The 15,759-nt window shown below is 39.9% G+C and overlaps 1 protein-coding gene across 1 annotated transcript in view; it reads left to right on the top strand.

The window, feature by feature from the left end:
* Nucleotides 1-15,759, top strand: part of LOC113137873 (protein TANC1-like) — a 29,772-nt gene that overhangs the window by 11,291 nt on the left and 2,722 nt on the right. The window contains exons 7-26 of the mRNA XM_026319803.2: nucleotides 1,670-1,786; nucleotides 1,907-2,191; nucleotides 2,755-2,882; nucleotides 4,756-4,987; nucleotides 5,895-6,061; nucleotides 7,391-7,699; nucleotides 9,207-9,407; nucleotides 9,577-9,680; nucleotides 9,794-9,902; nucleotides 10,269-10,391; nucleotides 10,473-10,709; nucleotides 10,970-11,179; nucleotides 11,371-11,452; nucleotides 12,756-12,889; nucleotides 12,989-13,112; nucleotides 13,203-13,378; nucleotides 13,930-14,062; nucleotides 14,866-14,895; nucleotides 14,979-15,070; nucleotides 15,214-15,360. Coding sequence (XP_026175588.1) covers nucleotides 1,670-1,786; nucleotides 1,907-2,191; nucleotides 2,755-2,882; nucleotides 4,756-4,987; nucleotides 5,895-6,061; nucleotides 7,391-7,699; nucleotides 9,207-9,407; nucleotides 9,577-9,680; nucleotides 9,794-9,902; nucleotides 10,269-10,391; nucleotides 10,473-10,709; nucleotides 10,970-11,179; nucleotides 11,371-11,452; nucleotides 12,756-12,889; nucleotides 12,989-13,112; nucleotides 13,203-13,378; nucleotides 13,930-14,062; nucleotides 14,866-14,895; nucleotides 14,979-15,070; nucleotides 15,214-15,360 — 3,140 coding nt within the window. The remainder of the gene's footprint in view (nucleotides 1-1,669; nucleotides 1,787-1,906; nucleotides 2,192-2,754; nucleotides 2,883-4,755; nucleotides 4,988-5,894; nucleotides 6,062-7,390; nucleotides 7,700-9,206; nucleotides 9,408-9,576; nucleotides 9,681-9,793; nucleotides 9,903-10,268; nucleotides 10,392-10,472; nucleotides 10,710-10,969; nucleotides 11,180-11,370; nucleotides 11,453-12,755; nucleotides 12,890-12,988; nucleotides 13,113-13,202; nucleotides 13,379-13,929; nucleotides 14,063-14,865; nucleotides 14,896-14,978; nucleotides 15,071-15,213; nucleotides 15,361-15,759) is intronic.

Genomic DNA, 15,759 nt, shown 5'->3' with positions numbered 1-15,759 from the left:
TTTGGGATTTATCATGGTGCAGGATGTTTAAGGATGGTGCAGGCCAGCATCTCCAGTCTGTGGTGATAATTGCTGCTTTACTGATTAAGCCCATAACAGCTCTGAGATGGACTGTACTCCCTCAGATGCTCTGTGATTACCAGTAACTTCGTTTAACATGATTATAGTAATGTGAGGCCATCATGTGCTGCACCTCCTTGTCTAGTGCATGTTTGACTGGTCTATACAGATGAGTGCAATGTGAGTCCAGACCTTTTTTTTTAGCCCCCCTCGGCAGGGATTAGAGTCAACGGTCATGCCAGATTTTCAGATTTTACAGAGGATTTTTATAATACACAGATAAATGAATGAAATGGACCAGTCTGTGACTGTCATTGAAAACTAACTATTAAAATATCTTTTTCTGTAAAACTCTTTTTTTCCTCCCTTTTTTGTGTTATTATTATATATTTTAGTGCTATTAAGAATGAAATTTTACTCCTGGTGCTTCTGTCTCAGGAGGTAACATATACTTATAAATTTAACTACATTTAGTGCAGAAAAAAATATAGCTTGCCAGGCTATTCTCACTTAGTTTATGGGGTTTGAATTTTAATACTAAACCATGTTCTGTCTTCCCAGGTAAATCCTGGCAATGATTAAATAAAGGAAAACACTGCCAAAATAACAAAGTCAACCAAAAAAAAAAAGACTCTGAAGTTAAATAGACGTAAAACAAATGCAGCTTCACTTAATGTATTCTGTTTTGCCAAAAGTATACTAATTATAATTATCTGTCTTTGCTTTTAGAATGAGCTGTAGGGATGTAGCTCTGCAGTATCATATGTAGAAATATCTTTATGCGTACTGAGCTCTTAAATATGTTTTGTCTACAATCTTTTGTCCAAAAGATTTAAAAAATATGTTTTGTCAAGAAAACCTTAAAAACCCTTTACAGTGCAATAAAATTCAAAACCGCCAGTGTCAACAGCATTAAAAGTTGTAATGTCTCACAAAGATTAAATTGTATGCATAACAGGACGGGTGTATTGGGTTGCATTTGAATGTGCAATGTTTTCAAAACTGTGTTTTACTGTATAATTATACACTATAAAAGTATAAATAGATTAATAGTTTTTTGGCCAAAGACCAAATTTAAAAGCCAACAGTTTGCAAAACTTTTAAGTGTCTTGAAAACAGCAGAAAGTGTGAGTGGGTAAATGGATAGATGTATGTAGGAGTAAACAGCGCTGTTTTTGTTTTTTGCTGTTCTGTACGATATGTTCTTTTTATTTATCATATTATGTCAGGCTTTTTGTGGCTTATTTGGCCATCATTTGACATCTGATACATTTTTGCATTACAGCTGGTGATGTGTTTCTACTGATTATCACAAATTTGGTGGCCTGACGTGTGAGACAGTATGAAACATTTGGTCATTTGAGACTCATGCTAGCTTGAGATTACAGGACTTGATTTGAAGTCTTTTCTTTTCTTTTCTGTCTATCTCTCATCTCTTCAAGGTTATTGAGCATTTATCATTGAGAGCAACAGCTGTTTATGTCTGATGTTACCATGGATACAGTAATTGACTTGAGCAGTGAATTTGACACTTGTGTGGTGTGCATGTGTACCTTTGCACATTTCATGCATCTCTCACACTCACACTCCCGCATTCTCTCTTTTACAGCAACCAGCTCCACCAGACTGGAGGATTTGAACTATCTGGACAACCACAGGGCTGCTGGACACAGAGTCTCCATCCGCAAACACAACACAGCTGGACGCACAAATGATGACTCCAAAGGTATTTTGTGACTTAACCTTGGCGTGAAATAGGTGTGTAAGTACAGCTTTGTGCAGAAACACCTGTAGAACTTAGATATACTGTAGGTCTTCTATAACACTTTTTTCTCAATACATCCAGGGAGATTGGTGCCATTCAAACAAGCTGACATCATGCTAAAACCATTGCTGTTTGAAGTCCCCGGCATCACCACTGAAACCCCTTTTGTTGGTCGGGATTGGCTCTTCACACGTTTGGAGGAGGTACTAAGAAAATCAAGCAGCTGTGAGGGACGCGGTGCTGTCATTGTGGGTAACGCGGGATCCGGCAAGACTGCTATCATCTGGCGGCTGGTGGCGCTCAGCTGTCATGGCATGCGCACACCACAGGGAGGCGTCATTCACAGCCCCAGCTCCTCACCTAAATGTAAGACACGTATTTTTTATTTACAACTGTGTAATTTGTTTTTGTCTCTTTCTCAAACCATTGGTGTAAGAACAGACGCTAGAAGCAGAACTCATACAGTATGCTTCACTAAAGGCAGATTCTTGCAAGTTATTGGAAGAAATATCACTCTCTGGAAAGGAGTTGGTAACTGGGTCACGCACTCTTCTTTCAAGTTCTCCCCTGAGGTTGCTCTGCTGATTGCAGTTGTGTAAGGGGACTGAGGTTGTTGTTTTTCCTTTTCATGAGTGGCACTGGAACTGTTCAGGACAGAAAAAGACAAAGCTATGGCACACAAAATTAAAAAAATTCAGTTTTCAGTACTATTGCATCTATCAGTGTATGTTATCATTTTCCAGGATTACTATTCTGCACTCTTAATGTCATAGTTTCCTGTTTTGTTTACAGATGCACTAACTAAAAGCAGCAGTTTAATTGTGTTTCTTCAAAGACTTCACTACTGACATGTCTGTGTTTACACCTGAGATTTCATCTAATGAGTTTAAATGGCAGCTTTTGTGTTTGTTCCTTTGTGCTCTGTTCAGGTGGGGATAGGCAGGGAAAAGCATCCTCCAAACAGCCTGCTGATTCCCAGCCAAACCACAGTGCTGTTGCAGGAACAAGCGATTGTACAGCACTGAGGAAGGAGGCTGTCAGATGCCTTGCTGCCAAGGTGGCTCAAAACACCCATGTACACCCGTACACACATTTGTATTTCTATACTTTTGAGAACTCTCAATTGCAAAATTCCCTTTCTGCCCCCTAACTCTAATCCTAAAGTAATGGCTCAACATTTCAGACCTGCTTACATGCTGAGCAATTGAACGAGAAGATCAATAGGCTACCGTCTGTACGATATGTTAGTTTATCTTAGCGTAACGATTGGAAACAAGAAAATATGGAGCCTTATTATGTTATATATTGCTTCTTTCAGCTGTACAAATTTCAAAGTGTAAAAACAATAATTGCACCAGACTATTTATCGGCATGGAGGAGTTGCCAGGCAACCAACTGGATACTTAAGAAATTTTAAAGAACTTCGGCACATATCCCTGCAAAAGTAGATTTTTAGGTTTGTCTCTGAACATGTTAAAGTTAGTAATCCATGCATTACACGTTTTCAGTCCTTAAGCTTAGCTAAACTAACCAGCTGGGAATAGCTTCATATTTATTGCACACATATGAGAACAGCATCAATACTGTCAACTAACTCTCTGCATGAATCTAATTAAGCGTATTTACCAGAATGTCGAACAACTTTAACCATCCCAACTACACAACCAGTTCTTATTTATCCTTTTGCTGAGCAGAGTGCCGTCTCACCAGCAGTTCAAACAGACATAAGGAAGAAACTGTATTTACATTATAGTAATGCCACTAGATTTAGCTTCTTGTTACAGCTGTTGATAGTCGCATTTTTCCTGCACTTCTCACACAACATTTGTAAGTACAGTAATGTAATGCAGTGACATAAATTGAGCTGTATGACTGTTACAAGCCTTCACACAATACTAAAGATGGATTAGTTCAGAGAGATAAACACACATCTGTATTGCTCTTTTTTTAAAGACCTATGTGGCACATTTGTGACACAAGATTTTAATGCGAGTGTTCTCTCTTTTTGAGCACATGCATCACACAGATGACATGGAAGCTTCTAAATTTACTAACTTGGCCTCAATAAGAGTTTCCATGGGAACTAGTCAGGCTACTTGTGATGGTGAGGATGTTCGCTCAAAAGTACAATCATTGATAGCGTAACTGTATATGTGGACTACTGATTGTCTAGGCTGTGACCCATATAAAATCTTATACAACCATGATTGAATACTGTTGAAGTTGCATATTTTCCTACAAAAAAACAATTTGCACTTTATACTTGCACCTACAATTTATGGATAACTGCTATTCAATTTCCAGCAATATTTGTTTTTGTACTGTATTGTACAGTTTGGCTCCATTATTGCAAAAATCACCCTTATTATTAGCGATATGTTTATTTCAGAGTTTTGTTTACTATTAAGCTAAACCAATTCAATGTGTTTTAGAGATAGCCTTTTATATGGAATGACTCAGCTACCTCTATGATAACTGCTTTTATGTTTTGATGTATTATATTGTTTATAATGATCTCAGGTTCTGTGATATCAGACTTAGACATAGTTTTTCTCTTGTTTTGATGTTGTTCTTCTGTGCACAGATAATGTGCTCTAAACAGAAATGAACAGTGTCTGAATTAATGCAGTAAAATAGTGTGAATTATTCAGACATTCAGCAACAGGAAATGCAAAATTACTTCAGACCAACTTTCTACTCACCTGAGGCTTCTCCTGTTAGATATACTACTTCCAGTTATTCAAGAAATAGCATGTATGCTGTCCCAATGCAGTTCTGACTGGCATTTACCCACTTTTCTTTTCCCAAACTTTTTCTCCTGTTTCCACCCAGACCATTAACAACTACACAGCTTTTATTTAAGCCAGAATGCAGATATTTTTATCAAGGCAGCAGATTTGCATTTGTTGCCTGCCTGTTTTTCCTACCAGGTGGTAGCGTACCATTTTTGTCAAGCCGATAACACTTACACCTGCCTGGTACCGGAGTTTGTGCACAGTGTCTCCGCCCTGCTGGCCAGAGCACCACAACTTGCCCCATATAGGGAGCTGCTGATACAAGAGCCTCATCTACAAAACACACTCAGCCTACGATCCTGTGTTCAAGACCCCATCACTGCCTTCCGAAAGGGTGTCTTAGAGCCCATAGCCAGTCTGCGCAAGGGTAACACACACACACACACACACACACACACACACACACACACACACACACACACACACACACACACACACACACACACACACACACACACACACAACTTTAAGATAAATTTGATATTCAAATTTAAAGAGCTTTTTAAAGTTTAAAGTAGTATCAGTTTTAAGGTGGAAAACTGTCTGCTTCCCTCACCCTGCAATTAGTGATCTAGCTGCAATCTCCTATGTGAATTAGCGCATTAATGACTTCATGACAAGCCCATAGATTATTTTCCCTAGTTGAGGTCAGTGATTTGAAACACTGTAGAGTGTGAAACAGATGTTAGGTCATTTACTTAGGGAAATTATAAGTGTTATTTTTGCCCCAGTGACTCATGAGCATCCCATAGGATTTCAAGGTCACCAAGTACTCCCGAGAAGGGGTTGAATGCTACGGTGGTATTAGCCAGCTTAGTTTTCACGATACAGTCAGTCAGATAGATTGATGTGTTATTATGGCCAGATCCTCCACAGTCTGAGCAGAGGAGTGTTTTGTCTACTCCATCTCTATTAAGCAGGTTAGAAAAAAATAATGGAGAGCCCTTGTGCCCATGTGTATGAGGCTACGGAGCCCTTACAGGCTTGCAGGGATGCACTGAGCGCTTAAATGATGTGAAACATGATAGATATGACCTGTTTCAAATTATTGACAAACAATGGCTTCTGGTCCCTTTCAGCACAATGTAATTAATATCAGCTGGTGCTTTTTTTCCTACATAGTCTGGCTGGAAAACAAACCTATTTTAAGTCAGGAAAATTTTAGGATAAATTATCACTTGTCTTTTCATAGCCAATCCAATATATGTGCTGTTTTGATGTGCTTTAACCTCTGTTTTTTTTTTTTTTGTCTCTCCTTTCCTCTGTGTATTCAGAGCGGCGACTACCTGAAGAAGACTACATCATATTGGTTGACAGTCTTAATGAGGCAGAATTCCACAAGCCAGACTATGGGGACACTATTGCCACCTTCATAACCAAAATAATCTCTAAATTTCCACTCTGGCTTAAGTTGGTGGTCACAGTCAGAACAGGCCTAGTGGTGAGTGTTTTTTTTCTAACATGAAAGACTTGTGGTCTGTGAACTGCTGCACACCGGTCTTAGATGGCCTGTCAACTCATTTTACACTTAGCATAATTTTGTACTCCTTTCTAGCAGTATCTATCTAGTAGCATGCATCTCAGTACAATGGAGGTGAATGGAATTTGGTCCTCACATTACTGGATTTTACAAACAGATCTTTTTTAATGGTTGCCTGTGGGGAAAATTGGCTGTAAGGCTGACTGGCAGCAGTAGCAGTAGTGTTTCTGGGAAAACACAACTATAGACACAGTCAATACCTCTAGAGGTAAGTAGACTGGGAAAATAGCATTTTCTATTTTGGGTGGACCAACCCTTTAAGTTTCACCTTGCCTCACACTACCCAAATCACGTAGGTAGTCCCAGCACCTATTTCTTTGTTTGAACTCCCTGCACACAGATAGATGTCGTGTTTTTATTGTCGTTGTATAGACACTGTGGCATTTGGCACTGTTGCTCTCTCTAGTCTGATGTATTTTCTCAATCCGGTTGGTAATCCCACCAAACAGTGGACGCATCTGTCCAATTCCAAAGCCAAGTCTCCAAATGCTGCATGGATTATGCCTGAATGGATCGTAATACTACTGGGAGTCTGCTGAGAGTCTGGAGCTTGACAGCCAGCCAGCTGGTTACATAATTGGATTAGTGTTTAGGAATACACAAGACACATTTGGGGTCATTTTCTTCATGATGCATTTGAAGTCAGCAAGCATTAAATACCAACATTTAAAGATGAATAATACAGCTATTAGTCCATCCTCTCAGTGCCCTTGTCCTGATTGGCTCATCATTTACCCATTTTCACCAGAAGGGCTTACTCTTGTATAACAATCTGGATATTTTGCTGATGTGAAAGGGTTAAGAGGAGCACAGTCCCCAGCCACAAGTCAGCTAGTTGATGAACCAAAATGGCATTTTTTGTTAATGAGGAACCAAGGATGTAATAACATGGATTTTTTATCATCAGTCATAGCTGGTTTTAGCCAGTGTTGAGCAGCTAAGGATGGCACAACAGGAGATGAAATGTGGATCTGAGAGATGCCTATGAGCAATGTTAGAGCTTGAGTCATTGTCACACTATTTACTGTACTGTATCCCATGGCTCTGCGTGAGTCAGAGAAAACAGCATCTGAGGAATGGGTCCTGATTTTGGTGTTTTTAATTTGTCCTTAGTTAATGTACCAAAGACATGCTACCTCCAAATCATTAAATATTGAGGCATTGGTGCCTGTGTGTGCTATCAATTTTCTCAGTGTTTCATAAATAATGCATCAGTTTGCTTCTCTGCAGGAAATCACCACCCTTCTTCCCTTCTCTGGCATCTCTCTGGACATCCTACCAGACAGCAGTGATCTGGGAGCTGACCTGAGTGACTACATCCATCACAGAGTCAGCAGCAGCACCCAGGTTGCCACTAACGTCACCACACCAACAGGGTCTGCACCTGATCCACTGCTCCTCAGCAAATTCAGCAGCCACCTGTCAACACGGAGCCATGGCTCCATCCTCTACCTTCAGCTGACCCTGGATCTGTTCCACAAAGGCCACCTGGCTCTGAAAGGAGGAAACTACCTGGTGGTGCCTGTCTCCCTGTCAGAGGTCAGACATGTAGACCACTGATTTGTAACAAAGCAAAAGCAGTATGTGTAGGGGTGTGAAAAAGATTGTCAATAATCAGTAGCTAGTTTGAAAAGATACAAGTGTATGTAAAAAAATTAACATTGTGTAAAAAAAAAAAAAAAATATACATATATATATATATATATATATATATATGTATATATCGTAATATTCGTGTGTGTGTGTGTGTGTGTGTATAAACCAACATGGCACGTTGACAATGCAAGAAAACTAGATAAAAACTTCTAAAACTTCTTAAATAATACTGCCACTAAAACTTCTTAAGTAATAGTAAAATGGTTACCAAACAAAGATAATAATAGTAATGTGTACTGTGGAAAATGCTAGCTGAATTGAAGGATAAATGGTTGAAATGTCTGCCACTTGAAGTAGTTCCATGTAACCTTAATCTAATATATAATTATGATCAAAGGTTGTGGAGTAATATGTGTTTTATTAAGTCCATTCCATTCATTTAGTATGTGAACTATAGAAATAAAACATACATTTTACCTAGAGTGTATTTTTGGACCTGTCCACCACCTCCTCCTCACCTGCACTGCAGTCCAAAGTCTAACACTTAACACTTGTCAGTCATCCTGATGAGCTGTCGGCCGTAAAATGGCATCTCGCCTGAGGCTGAAGCAATCAATGTCCATAAAATCCCCAGACAAGGTACACGGGCAGCAACCATTGTTCAGGCATGTTGTTCACAAAAAAGAGGCAAGGTATACTTTCACAATACCCAGTCAATAACAGACAAAAATGACAAGATCAAGAGACTTTATACAAAGTGCCAAAAATAGTCCACAAGAACTAAAGTAAATGACAGATCTGTTTTCATTTTCTATAATCATCTGTGTAAATAGGACAACAGATGAGCAAGTGTTATTGTGCACACAATACACACGCCTAGAAAGGTGAAGATTTATTGATTGGAGTACAGATGAGGAAAAGCATGCATAAAGCTGCATTAAAGATGTGTAGCCACTGAACAGTAACACTTAAATGAAAACTTAAATGAAAATTTAGTAGAAACTCAAAATGATCCCAAATTGCCAGACTAAGTATAAAATAAAAAATAAATGCTTATATCAATCATATCTAAACATGTCTAGTGTACTGCACCTTTATTTTTTTCATTGTTATTTTTGATGTACAGTTTTAAATGTAGCGTTATATGTTTACTGTCAACTTTTGACATACAGTTGCTGTTAACACCTTACAGATCAATATTCCATGATAGCACTGATACTGAGTTTTTGTGGAACAGAATTTAGGTGTGTGCATTAAACATAAAAATACGTACACAATCACAACCAGGTTTAGCAAATTAATATTTTGAAATGATCTATGTTATGTTTAATGCAAGATATCTTTATTGTTTTAAACACTAACTATATATTTCTGTATCTTTTGGAAAAATGAAAATCTATTACACTATGATAATGAATTTGACGCATGCTAACTTATGAATATCTATTAGGTGTACCTGCTGATGTGTCGTGTGAGCTTTCTGGAAAAAGAGGTCTTTGAACGGGTACTTCCAGTGCTAAATGTGGCACTGGCGTCTCTGCACCCACTGACTGATGAACAAATGTTCAGGGCGCTGAATGCAGGCAGTGTGAGGGGGGAGCTGGAGTGGAAAGATTTCCAGCAGAGATTAGACAGCCTGGCTGGATTCATGGTAAGACTCCGCATGGATGGGTACATAATGATTCAAGCTTTTGTTTGGTTGAAAAGTTGTATTTGTTTTAACTTTGAAGTATATATTTTACATTTTACATCTGGGAATTTAGAGGTAGTCTATCTAGATGGACAATAAGGGACGTTTTCTGCATTGTTTGTGCTTGCAGGTCAGACGCAGGGATGGCACACGTATGCTTTGTCATCCCTCCTTCAGAGAGTGGCTAGTTTGGAGAGCCGATGGAGAGAGCACTGACTTTCTCTGTGACCCCAGGTGAGACTAAAATTCAGTGAGCATACAGTTTGTTGTGACATAGGAAACTATGTAAACACACTATGAAAAAGCAGTTTGGGTTCACGCATGTATGTATGTATGTCTGTCTACAGGAGTGGGCACGCTCTCCTGGCCTTCATGTTCTCAAGACAGGAGGGAAAGCTGAACCGGCAACAGACTATGGAACTGGGACATCACATCCTCAAGGCTCACATATTCAAGGTAACAAGAACTCTGCTCCTATGTTTATAGCTTGTTATGTAGGTTTCTGACCAGAGTTGATTTTACCTAAACCCTCCTAAATCTACACAATACCCAAAATCTTTACATAGACAAGATTCTGCCCCTTACTGCATACTATTGCATAGAAAAAAACACAAAAATAAGACTGAATCCCTGTTCCTACCATCACGCATGCACAATGGCACTATTAATATACACAAACTATGGTACAGTAAATGCTGTTTCATGCATGTTTCATACTCTTTGCATGCTGCTTTATACCCAGGGACACAACTCAAACTGTGCAACACAGATCCCATCTGAGCAGGTTCTCTCTGTATGTGTCTGTCTCTTACACAATCACAGGGTCTGAGTAAGAAGACAGGTGTGTCCTCCAGTGTTCTTCAGGCCATGTGGGTGAACTGCAGCACAGACAGCTTGTCTGCTGCACTGGCCTCCCTAAGGAACCTATATACACCTAACATCAAGGTGACATACATGTACTCTACATACCTTCAAATATATAAACTTATGTGCAGAGATATACTATTCATTACATTTATCCTGTAGGTAAGTCGTCTGTTGATGCTAGGCGGCGCTAGTGTGGCCTGGTGTACAGAGGTGATTGGGCATGCCCCCATCCTGGCGGTCCATGCCCACCTGGGACATGTGGAGATGGTAGCTCTGCTGCTTGAAATGGGTGCTCCTCTAGATGGGACCACTGACAGTGGCATGACGCCCCTGTGTCTGGCTGCTGCTGCAGGACATGCCGAAATTGTCAGCCTCCTCTGCAAGAAAGAGGCCAAGGTCAGTGTCATTTCTTTGCACAATAAAAGAGTAACAAATTTGGGTGTGAAGAGCATAACCAGCATAATGGCCATGGCAGAACACACTGTCTCTCACTACATTTATACCAATGATATCCTGAACGGTCCTGGTTTCAATGTGCAGTTTCAGGATCTATTCTGGGATACAGATGACATAAACAGACCTGATCTAGGCCAGCATATTATGGGCACTGGCCAGCACCAGTGTTCTAAGTCCTTCTGTGTACCCCTCTATGCCAGGTGGGCCACACTGATAAGAGTGGCCAATGTGCGCTGGTCCATGCTGGGCTGAAGGGCCATGCAGAAATCATCAACATCTTGCTGGGCCAGGACTGGGTAGCAGAAATCCCCACTGACCCACAGCAACACCACACCAACGAGACTGTGACTGAGAAAGCACAGGCAGTACAGCAGGCAGTTACAGCTGCAGCTAGTGTGGGACACACACAGGTAGGCATCAGATCAAGGTCTTAATGACAAAAACATTTTTAACATTATACCCAAATTAGTTTTTTTATGTAGAGCATCTCTTGGCTTGATGTAGAGGATTTATTATATTCAGTTTGCTGAAGGTCTGCAGGTGGTTTGCTTTTCTTTCTGCACAGCAAGACAGAGGACTCTAAAATTGTGTTTTCCTGCAGGTGGTGAAGAGCTTGCTGGACTTGAAAGATGAACAGCTGGCAGTGCAGATGGATGCTCACGACTCTCTCTGGGGAGAAACCGGTGCATTTCTCCTATCAGTCAGATAAATTTAGCTTTCTCACCTTTTTCTGTCCATCAGTGTTAATCTAGAGTCAAGTCAATGAATAAATATTATAGCAGCCAGCATACCTGTGTAGATACACAGCAAGCCCTCTGAATGGAGATATTATGGCACACCTCACTGACTAGTTTCAGTATTATGATTTAGGAAGCTCTGCTCGATATGAAATAGTTAGATTTAATTGTAAATAGTTTTTTTTTTTTTTGTTTGTAGCAAAAATAGAGTAATACATTTATCACACAGAACATCTTGTCCGGCTGCATTTGTAGCATCTAAAAGGCATCTGTTATTCAATCGTAATACTTTTACCTCTATCACAGATGTGGTAGTGCAACTTGCAAAATTCTGTTAGGTCCATTTCCTGAAAGCATGTCAGATGAAGGCTGTATCTCTGCCCACAGCACCATTAGACTATAATTCTATTATACAGTCCCCTCCAGTGCTGAGATAGAAAATTTGAAAGCATTAAATGCCCTCTGAAACATTCACCTTTGCATGTGCAGTACTAGGGCTTTGTTTTATGTTCATGTCTGTTGTTAGGATCATTGGATTACTGTGCATTTGCGGAGATGAAACATCCCAGTCAATAACAAATGTTAAATTCTGATTACTGAATCAGAGATTTCTACATCTACTTTCTGCCTAAGACAGTGGTGAATATAGGAGCTTTTGTACTCTTCTACTCTCAATATTCTATTTCATTCAGAAAATGATTTTTGACTGGTTCAGTTTGCATATTTATAGCAGCAGCTTCATTAACCCTATTACTATTCTGTGTAGCTGCCTAAAGTCACCTTAAACAAAACAACTGTTTTTTTTTTGTCTCCTATATAATAATTTTGCTTTAGAGGCAGTTTTATATAATCTGCCCGCTGAACCATGTGGTTGTATAAAGAGGTTCTAAGTTATCTAGTGTCTAGAGTTATGGTTTGGAAATAATTGTATTTTGTGTCTTTTTATTGTTTAGGAAAGCATAGGAAATGAACATGCAGCTGACTTTGAGCAGCTGTGAACCTTACTACTTGTCAAATATCTGGACTTGCAATAAAACAATAAATATTAAAATCTCACCTCAGCAAAACATTACAGTTCAACAAAATAACCAAAGCTGCCACGTCTGTGTTAGAATCAAATAGATTATGGAAATAACTGGCCTTGTTTTTCTCTCCGTTTCTTACTCCTGCTTCTACATCTCTCCCAAATGTGTCAATTACATATTCTTCTCCACCTCGTTGTCTCATCTTTATGCCGACCCTTTGTCAGTGCTGAGCGCGGCAGCAGGGAGAGGGAGAATGGAGATGTGTGCGTTCCTCCTGGAGCGGGGGGCAGGGATAGAGATACCAAACCGCAGAGGAATGGTTCCACTGCTTAGTGCCACCAAACATGGACACACACAGGTGAGGATGGGTCTGGTCACCGGTGCAGGACGTTCTTTATTTTACCACATATGTCTTGTTTTCTCCCATTATTTGAAATGATTTTTCTTCTTTTCCCAGGTTGCAGAGTTGCTGCTTAAGCAAGGTGCAGATATCAATGTCAGCGACAAGCAGGGTCGCAGTGCACTGATGCTGGCTGCCTCTGAGGGTCACCTGAGCGCTGTTGAACTCCTGCTGTCAAAGGGTGAGTCTGCACCTCCTACAGTGATACCCAAGTATGTTTGATGAGAACAATATTTTATGAGAACAATGTTTGCATTGTGTGTGGTCCCAGGTGCTTCTCTGTCCTCTACTGATCAGGAGGGGTTGACTGCACTTAGCTGGGCATGTCAAAAGGGCCAGAAAGGTGTGGTGCAGTTTCTGGTGGAGGAAGGAGCAGACCTGAACCAACCGGACAGACTGGGACGGACTCCTCTTGATCTAGCTGCTCTCAATGGGGATGCAGACACAGTGGGTTTTAAAGATTTTGTCTATATTACATCACGTTGATAATGGAAAAGAAATTACAGAGGTGTGTCTTTATTGGATTAGTCCTCCCAAAAAGATGAATTTCAATTCGTCCTTGCAGCTGAGATTAGATTTAGGAACAAGTGTATACTTGATAAGCTTTAGATATTGTAGTTGGTAAAATTTGATTAGTACAGTACATAATTGTCCCACAACATATTTTAAGCTATTTTAGACAAATGAAATAAACCATAATTACCTAGATAATGATGATAATCATTTGCCCTGTGGCACAGTACATCAGTGTGCAATCAGAATTAATGTGGAGTTTTAAAAAAACTGCCAATCATTATGACTCCCATTCATGTAATCTGATGACCAGCAGGAGATTAATCAAAACTATCTGATGATCACAACTTTTCCAAAGCAGACAGCTTTGTTGCTAATGGGATGAAGCACATTGTGTGTAATCAGACAAACGATGAAAATGTCTTCAGTGCTACAAAGTTAAATGCTACTATAAATATAATATGTTGGTTTCCATGCATGGCCAGGTGCATTACCTGGTGGAACATGGAGCAGTGCTGGAGAGAGCCGACTGCAACAGTGCCAGAGGTTCAGACCGGACAGCTGGCTGCCAGAACCCGGCCCTGGTGGCCTCACTGCTTAAAAAAGGATCCAAGATGGGTAAAAAAAAAAAAAAAAACCCTGTCTATCATAAGAATGCTTTAGTAAATCACACTCCTGTGAACTTTTTATTCAAGAAAAAAATTTCCATAACTCATTTAATATTATATGACACAGTTAAATACCTCTATCCTCATTTAAGAAGCTGCACTGTAGTTAGTAAAGTTGATTTAATAACTCTCTGGCTAAACGTGCTATTCAGAAGTGCATTCATACAATGTTTGTATCTGAAGGCTAACTTCATTTGGATAGGTTTACCTGTATGCTCTGCATTTATATTACTTTAAACACTCAGATGTAGCTAAAACTAATGCACTGTAATACAACAGTTCTGCAATCGTTTCTCTCTTCATGAAGATTCATGAAGTTTACTTTTTCGTGAAACTGTTGTAGGTGTTGATTCAACAATATGTACAACAAAATGAACATACTCCACAGTTTTCTTGTGCCATTAAACTTTACACCTTTCTATAAACACTTTTCTGTATAATGCAGTACAATTCAACAGCAGCACAAACTACATCCTCCAGAATGACAATATAGTTGAATTAAAACATCTCCACAACATTTTAAAGCAAAACCTTCATGAAGAGAAGATTTTCCCCAGGCAGCTGCATTATTCTGTATTCATTTTAGCTATAGGTGCACCTCATAAACTGCCATCTGAGTATACTTGGTTACATCCATACAGTATATTGTTACTTTTCTATTCTGCAGCACCTGCAGGTTCACATCCACTTTTCTAATTCCCTCTTCACCTCTCTCTTCTCCATCCTCGGTTGCTCACCTTCATCGACTGAAAGGCTACAGGACAGCGCCACATGATCGATCAGGTAGATGATTTATGTAAAACACAAGAAAAAGAGACAAGGCAAGATAGATAATAGCAATATAAATATTTTTACCACTCCATCAGGTCACGCTACATGGGCTATGGCTTCATCCAAGCCAGACATTCTCCTCATTCTGCTGCAGAAGCTGATGGAGGAAGGGAACATACTTTACAAGGTATGTTAAGGGAAATGTTATAGACGGTGTGTTTTGAGGATAGAAAAAAACCTTTGAACAGGTTAGTATTTAGTGTATGTGGATTGCTTATGTATGTGGATAATTAGAAATGATCTTCTCCCCCCTTCCTGTGTCTTTCTCAGAAGGGACGTATGAAGGAGGCAGGCCAACGTTATCAGTATGCCCTAAGGAAGCTACCTCGTGAGGGGCAAGGAGAGGAGCTGAAAGGGCTCAAAGACCTGCGGGTCTCCCTCTATCTAAACCTTTCCCGCTGCCGCAGGAAAACCAATGTAAGGCCCACAGTGGGATCAAACTGCTCATGAACGATTTAATACTGGACGGTTTATTAGACATGGAGGGGATGGCAGGAGGGCAGGCGAGGCAATGTATATGGTTCCTTGAGACATAGAATTTATCTGTATCAACATAACATGATAATATCAGTAGCTATACAGATCACTGTAAAAATACCTCTGCTTCTCAGATCTAATTTCATGTCCACCTGGTAAACAGAATGTATGTGTAAGACCTGGAAGCAGGTGGTGACATAATGAATAACTGCGTGCTGTTAGTGCAGAGATAGATGTGTGTGGCCTGCAGCCAGCTTTGGAACCCACCCTGGTGATGACAGACGTCCTAACAGACTGTGTAAAAATGCCATCCTTAGGGTCACTGTGGCCGATGAATAA

This window comes from Mastacembelus armatus, chromosome 3 (assembly GCF_900324485.2).
Source record: "Mastacembelus armatus chromosome 3, fMasArm1.2, whole genome shotgun sequence".
Classification (NCBI taxonomy): domain Eukaryota; kingdom Metazoa; phylum Chordata; class Actinopteri; order Synbranchiformes; family Mastacembelidae; genus Mastacembelus; species Mastacembelus armatus.
This window is presented reverse-complemented; position numbering and strand designations above follow the sequence as displayed.